The 7,439-nt window shown below is 39.2% G+C and overlaps 1 protein-coding gene across 1 annotated transcript; it reads left to right on the top strand.

The window, feature by feature from the left end:
- Positions 1-269: 269 nt before the first annotated feature.
- Positions 270-7,109, top strand: LOC311251395 (uncharacterized protein). Its single transcript, XM_084343794.1, has 10 exons — positions 270-447; positions 1,282-1,393; positions 2,241-2,312; positions 2,474-2,521; positions 3,847-4,035; positions 4,733-4,825; positions 5,236-5,337; positions 5,655-5,756; positions 5,871-6,046; positions 6,574-7,109. Exons 1-10 carry the CDS (start codon positions 282-284, stop codon positions 6,783-6,785), a joined length of 1,272 nt encoding a protein of 423 aa, XP_084199920.1. The 5' UTR covers positions 270-281; the 3' UTR covers positions 6,786-7,109.
- The last annotated feature ends 330 nt before the right edge of the window (positions 7,110-7,439 follow it).

Raw genomic sequence — 7,439 nt, 5'->3', positions numbered from 1 at the left:
GGACGAAGTCCCCAGACTCCCTTTAAAATACGCTCAATTTTGTGACTTGTGGCGTTAGGAGAAACGTTATAAACTGTATGAAACGCTGACTACAACACATTCTTAACAATTGTGTACTTCTTATTAATTCGGCAAACGTTATACATCAATTTCTTTTCTTCTTTGTGTCAAAAACCCCGTTGTATCCGTTTGAAGCGATAATCGTGTGTTCGCACATAGAGCGGGGAGGTGAGGTCCGATCAGAAGAGTGATGACGTCTTCCCTACGCTTTACCGTACATAATGATGTATGCGCGCAAGCGAAATTTTAAGTGGCGCCTCTACTACCGACCCGCCCGCCTTAAAACACCTAAAGTGAAAGTAAGTTCGTCAGAAGTGCGTCACAGTGTGTCGGCTCGGTGTGAGACGACGAGGAGGACTTTCGTGGGGAAAACAAAGAAAGTCCAAAGTAAGTTGTCCTTTATGACTCCGTGTGTGTTCCGGTACCGTTAGTTCTGCTGCTGCTCTACCTGGTGAGTTACAGCCGTTATAGCACAGTTGTACCGGAGCAGCTGCTGTAGGCCCACATCCTGCTGCTGCTGTTAACGGTCCACAACAGCCCGAACCGCTCATCATAACATCATGATGTGCGTTTGACAAAGAAGCCAGTGAGCTACTTTAACATGTAACAGAGAAATCTACATTTAAAATGCGACTGTTATTATTTTTATAAAGATACTGAGGCCTGCCGAGCAGAAGTAGGCGAGAGGCCATAAAGTAAAATGGCTGCCGTGTTTCCGGTTAGCTGAAGTTTGCTAACTAGCCACAACAACATTAACCAGTGTTTGTAGCAGCAAATTAGCATCGGAGCTAGCTTCCTTAGCTGGCAGGGTTAGCAACACTACTTCTGGTGTCTGGATAAAAGTGTCCTGTAGTTGTCACCTCAAGTTAAAGGGGCATTATGTCGTTTGTGAATAATTTTAATATTTACAGTATTAATGCTGGCAGGGTCCGCCACATGCAAACAAAATAAAATAATATAAACTGTGTTGTCCTTTAAGGTCAGATTTTTATTTCACAAGTTTAACTTTTATCTCATAATTATGACTGTGGCTCTGAGCTCTCATGGGGTCTGAATGTATTTATTGTAACTCACTTTGGACAAAAGCTAAATGAATGTAATGTAAACATGGTGCTCTTGCAGTATGTCCTTAATTATCCACGCCTACAATTGAAATTAGCCCCAATTATCAATACAATTGACTAAACTTGTCATTTACAAGCCCTCTGATACGTGTTTCAGCTGCAGCAGAAAAAATGTCCCAAAGGAGGAAAAAGAGGAAGCGAGCCATCTCTTCATCATCCTCTTTGATACCTGAACAGCCAGACAGCCCTCGCAGTGAGCTGTCGATCAGGTAATTAGCACAATGGACCTATGTACTACATTCAGCTTGAGTCCTAATGTTTAGCATATCAAGCAGGAATATTGAGACCACCATTTTGTCATATCTGTAAAGGCGTCTCATATATATTCTAGTATATTCTGCAGCAGACGCACTGGGCTGTAAAGTAACTCCAGTGTAAACCTGTTTGAGGCATTATGAGACTATTGGAGCAACTGCCTCACCTGATGTTGCATACAGAGAGTCTGAAGCAGGGTGGGGGGTCACATGTGAAAAGGGGCTAATCCCATATTTCCATCACATCTGCCGACCTGGCTCTACTCGGTTTGACTCAGTATAGCAGGGATTAACAACTCCATCACAACTGTTCTACCTGCTTGAAGGTGAGTCTTAAAACAATGACGCGCTTGTCCCGATCCCCACAGTACTATCAAAGAATCAACGCTAACAAAAGTGGCGCCGGTAATTCACTTACAAGCACGTTTAATTTACTATAACTTCTTTAAAATAAAGCCCCCTGTCATGTAGTCATCTAAGAGCTCTTATTTTGAAGCAGCAGTACAGGAAACGTGTTTTCAGCAGCAGTAACTAAACACGACTTCTGAAACAGCTGGAAGGGAACACAATGAAACAGGCAGCTGTCAAGTGGAGGATAAATTGTTTAAAGCGTCACAACTCAATGAAACAAAGCTGCACAATTAAATTATTATATTCCAATTCAAGTTATCCAAGGCGGCACTAAACTAGGAAGTTAGCCGGCTTGGTTGGCTGAAATCTCTAGTGCACATGCTCTATGGGCCCCACAACATGGAAGATCCAGGTATCTACATAGCCACTGGTGTCAATCTTCTCTTAACAGTTCACAGGTGACTGAAGATGAGTCCTCGAGTGAAGATCCACTTGATGCCTTTTTGGATGAATTGTTCCAAAGGTAATCCTGCATTTAGTGTACTATTAATAACACATTCACATTTGTAGGTTATACAAGGCCAGTGTTTTACACAGCTTCCCAACTTCTTTGGAATCAGTGTGATAGATGTGACCTTGGTTGCTGAATAAGCCACATGAGTAAAATGATTTTCCTTTTTTCAGTAAGTTCACAGCTGCTCGTGTTGCCCCTTATCATGGAAAGACACCAAGGTAAATGAATTCAATTTATTCTTTAAAATATAAAAAGCATCTCACATCTGAAAGCATACAGTGCCTATTAAAAGTATTCACCCCCTTAATTGTTTTCCCGTTTTCTTGCTTTTATAAATGTAATCATGGTCAATATACAAAAAATGTACAAAACAAAAAAATTAAAAACTGTTTGTCGAAGTGAAAACTGATTTTTCTGCAAAGTAATGTCAATTAATTAAAAATAGAAAAAATTAATGATTGCATAAGTATTCACCTCCTTCAAATCAGTATTTAGTAGATGTACCTTTGAAGGAGTTAAGAGCTTCAAGAGCTGAGATGCAGAGTAGTCATAGGTGTCTTGGCAGATTTACACATGTGCCATATTCCTTCCATTTCTTAATGATGGATTTAACTGTGGGGGAGGTTCAGTGACTTGGAAATGTTTTTGTATCCAGTCACCCATTTTACATTATATATTTTTTAATTAATTGACATTACTTTGTAGAAATCTGTTTTCACTTCAACATTACATTTTATTAATACGTTTTTTGTTTTGTATATTTTTTGTATTTGAACCATGATTCCATTTATAACAGCAATAAAATGGGAAAACAATTAAGGGGGTGAACTTTTTATAGGCACGGTATTTAGGCGAGTTCATCAAAGATTTGTGAAGAGATACTGAAACCATTTGTAACAGTTCATGTTGTCTGTGGAAATGCAGAGTTTCAGCTAAAATAAAGTGAAGCCCTCATATCTCTGACATGCAGTCATCGGGCAGATAATATAAATCCTTCAGTGGGAGAAATGCTCACTGGGTAATATTAAACAAAACAATAAATGTGTTATGTCTTCATGAGCCTGAGAGCCCTCTGCTAACTGTGAAAATAGTAGGATTTACAGGAAGCGGTATATTCAGCGAGAGGGGAGCAAGGACACCCCTTTCTCTGACACACTAACTATTATAATGCTAATCGATCTTACTGATTTAGCTCCTAGTAAACTTAGATGATTCCACTCAATGCTACTACAGCAGTGCACATGCATAAGTGAGAAGATGCTAAAGAATAATCGAATTAATGACGCTGATAGTTAAACCTGGCCGGGGGTCATCCACGATCACGTGATTTCGTTGATATAAATACTTGACCTGCGCAAGACAGAAGTCATCCGGTGTTGTCTCTTTGAAGAGTGATGCATCCATGTACAAGCCAGTTAGCTTTAGTAATGATAACACTGTAATCCTACCTGCTGTGTACTATTAATAAAAACATCAACGTGTGTATGTTATAGATGTGTCATTTGTAAGTTACACTTAACATAAAAGATTTTTCTCTTATTAGATGTCCGTTAGGAGGAACTGAGTCCACATCTCAAAGTGCTGACTCTGTGGCGTGGAATACACCCAAGTTTATCCCGCCCAGCTATCCTTTGTGGCCCGGTCATGGTTCGTGGCCCGGTCATGGTCTGTTCCCCGATTATGATCCGCGGCGCAGTTCATTGGCCAGTTATCCTCTGCAGAAGAAACAAAGGTAATTGAACTAGTGCTTTCTGTGAAATATACAAAGTATATAAAAGTATAGCAAGGTTGGAAAATTCTCAGTCAAGTTACAACAACTTCCTGTTTCATGGTTTCATGGCGTTCAATGAAAACTGACAAGCTGTACAATGTGGCACCATGAAGGTCCTAAGGTGATCTGGTCAACCTGCTAGGAGGATAAGTAACATCAAAGTGTAGCCACGTCCTGTGGCCAGTAGATGGCGCTGCAACTATAACTGAACACTGGCATGTAGATGTCTTCAGGCTGGGACTTTGATCAAACCTGGAACATATTAAACAATAGATGGTGGAGTTGCATCAACTTCTTGTTTAATGGCGAAACCTCAAAATTCAATGCGCCGCCATGAGCACGGTGTTCAATCGATCCTCATTCAATCAGTCTTTATTTGTAAAGCGCCAATTCACAACAAAAGTCTAAACCAAACTCCTTGTTTAGTTTATTTCAGTTCAGTGTAGGAGGAGTTCTTTCAGGTACAGCGCTGGAAATGTCAAAACAAATTACAACTAAATCCAAAAAGGCCGACGACAGCCGTTTTTTCATTGTCTTTTCATGGGAGAAATGCTCCCTGGGTTATGACATTTTATATACAACATTAAATGTGTTACGTCCTCATGTGCAGCACACAGACTACTGAATAAGTTATGCATAAATATTATTTTCTTCTCAGTTCACCGCGCTGTAGTGTGCGTCCCCTTCTCTTCGTGAAGAGTGAACCATCCCCGGATGAGCTGCTCAGCTTCAATCCTCAGAAGACACAAAGGTAATTTAATTAAATATTTTCTGTAAAATATACTAATTATCTTGATTTTAGAGTCATTTGTAATAATTGTGGATTATAACTGAAGTAATTAGTGTTTTATTCTCATTAACCATATGCTAATGTTTTGGTTTCTGTACTAACAGTCAGAGTTATAGTCAATGAACCATCATTTATTATTTACACTTTTTTAAATAAAGGAAAAAATGACCTATGAACCTAAAACATACTAAACTGAAAACCTACAGACCCCTGACTGTAAAACGAGGGTTACAGATGTAACCACGGTTCTATGAACCTCCAGTTTCAGTCTCTCTGAATCTTTTGAGCTGTTTAAAGCTGTTGCTGTCCAGCCAACAGTAAGAAATGCACAACTGGCCGACAGCTCTTAACCCCCTTTTTTCTGTTTTTAGCGCACGGTTACGTGAAACTGACTCCACAGCTTCCATAGTCTCTATGAAGAGTGATTCATCCATGTACGAGCCGCCCAGCTTTAATCTTCAGAAGAAACAAAGGTAATATAATTCAGTGCAGTATGTCGCGTCTAAAAGCATGTTGAGGTTAATTCATCAGAGACTTATAGTGGCTGCGGTTCATTACTATGAAGGGCTGCGTAACGATTATTTAAAAAAAAAATCAAGTAATGGATTCATCTATAGATTATTTTTTGGATTAATCTAACTATATTTCTTTATTACTCAATTTTTTTTCTCTTCTTGAAAATTAAAATTTATTTTTTCAATTTTATTTCATCACTGGAGTCACATTTTTCCATCAGTGTGGAGTGAGGAAAATAACTGAAAGGATTAACTGAAGGTTTTTCTCTCTTTAGTGAACCGTTACGTGAAACTGACTCCCCAGTGTCACATGTCTCCATGAAGAGTGATTCGTCCATGTTTGAGCCGCCCAGCTTTAAACTTAAGAAGAAACAAAGGTAATATAATTCAGTGCTTTCTGTAAAATATGTGAAGTATCTTGCATCTAAAAGCCGATTAATGTTAGTTGTCTGAGGCTAGACTGAGTGTGTGTCTTGTTGGTCACCCTCCAGCTGTTCAGTGTGTGAGGAGGATGTGATGGATCCAATCCTTTTACTCTGTGGACACTGGGCATGCAAACAATGTGTCTGCTCATTCTGGTACCAGTACAGTTCAACAGCTGACTACCCCTGCAAGAAGTGTGGAAAGAGATTCAGAGGACACCAGACGGATACTGAGGACAACAACAGTAAGTTTAAATGCTTGATTCAACTATGCCTGTGTTACATATTAATTTATTCCTCTATTCTTCTGCCTTTGTTGTTAAATGGCGGTTGGAAAACAGCTTTTGGGCCCATTAAGTTCATTTTAATGATGCAATACGTAAGAAATTAGCCACCTGTTGTATTCATACTCCAAACAAATAGGGGGCGGCATATCACCAGAGTGACCGCTAACTGCTGCTAACTGCAGCTGCTGTTAGCCATGAAGGTTCAGCATGAAGCTAGTGGTCGTACTCGCTGACTCACCTGGCTGGGAGCTCAGAACAGGGGGGTGTTGGTGTTGTTTCCTATCAGACTATCACCTCTTGAGGTATGAAGTGGCTAGAGGCTAGCTGGTTAGCATGCTAACTTCAGTAAATATCCCCACAACATTATACATACATCAACGTTTGTATACGACAACGTTAAAGCTGGTGTTTCTTCACAAGCTGTTGATAATGTGAGTTAATAAGTCAAACATATTTCACCTTTAATGAAGACGCTTCTCTTGCAGAGAACCTCAACCTGCCTTCAGCACCACGACCGGCTCCAGAAGACACAACTGAACCTGTTCGAAGACAGAAGAGAGATCAGGTTCTCCAGTCTGTTCTGCTGGAGAAGACTATCAAGAAAGTGGAGATGGAGACGGAGAAGCTCGAACTCGAGAAAAGGAAACTCGCCTTAGAAATCCAGATATTGGAGCAAAAGGGCAAATACACTATATAATGATGTCATGTTGCTTTTATTACCTACACACATCATTAGCACACAGCGTTGTAGACCAAACAAACGTAAAGCTGCAACACAAAGAAACATTCAGTTTTAACATCTTCCATATTAAACAACCTTGTCCTGCACAGATAAACTCTTCTTGTATGTTACCTTAGTTGTATGTTTCTGATTTTCTTTGTTTTCATGTAACCTCTTAATATGAATAACCGTTTACTGATTCATTTTATTGAAAAGTGTCTTATTTGCTCATGTTAAAGGACCATTTATTGTACTGATTCTTACCTTTACTTACTTTAACCTTCAATAAAAACTTTGTCATAAAAATCCTGTTTGTATTATTTTTTAAAAACATACACACCAAAAAGAAAAATGTGGAAACTGTGTGAATACACCTTAAGAATTGAGCTGCATTAGTAACTGAACCATACAAGCAACATTTTCTTATAAATAAACAGTTCAGTTACGTGTATATATGTATGTTTGTAGTGATGTAGCTAATTATCAGCAAGATAAATTCATGTGTTCATCACAGACTCCAAGAGCCCAAAGTGACATCTTTATAGCTTCTTTTGTCAAACCAGCGGTTCAAAACCCAAAAACTCCTCATTTACTGTCAGAAACAACAAAGAAAAGCAACAAATCGTCACA

The sequence above is a fragment of the Pagrus pagrus genome, assembly GCF_965226575.1.
Source record: "Pagrus pagrus genome assembly, chromosome: 22".
Taxonomy (NCBI): domain Eukaryota; kingdom Metazoa; phylum Chordata; class Actinopteri; order Spariformes; family Sparidae; genus Pagrus; species Pagrus pagrus.
The sequence above is the reverse complement of the archived record's forward strand: the minus strand, read 5'-3'. Positions and strand labels throughout refer to the sequence as shown.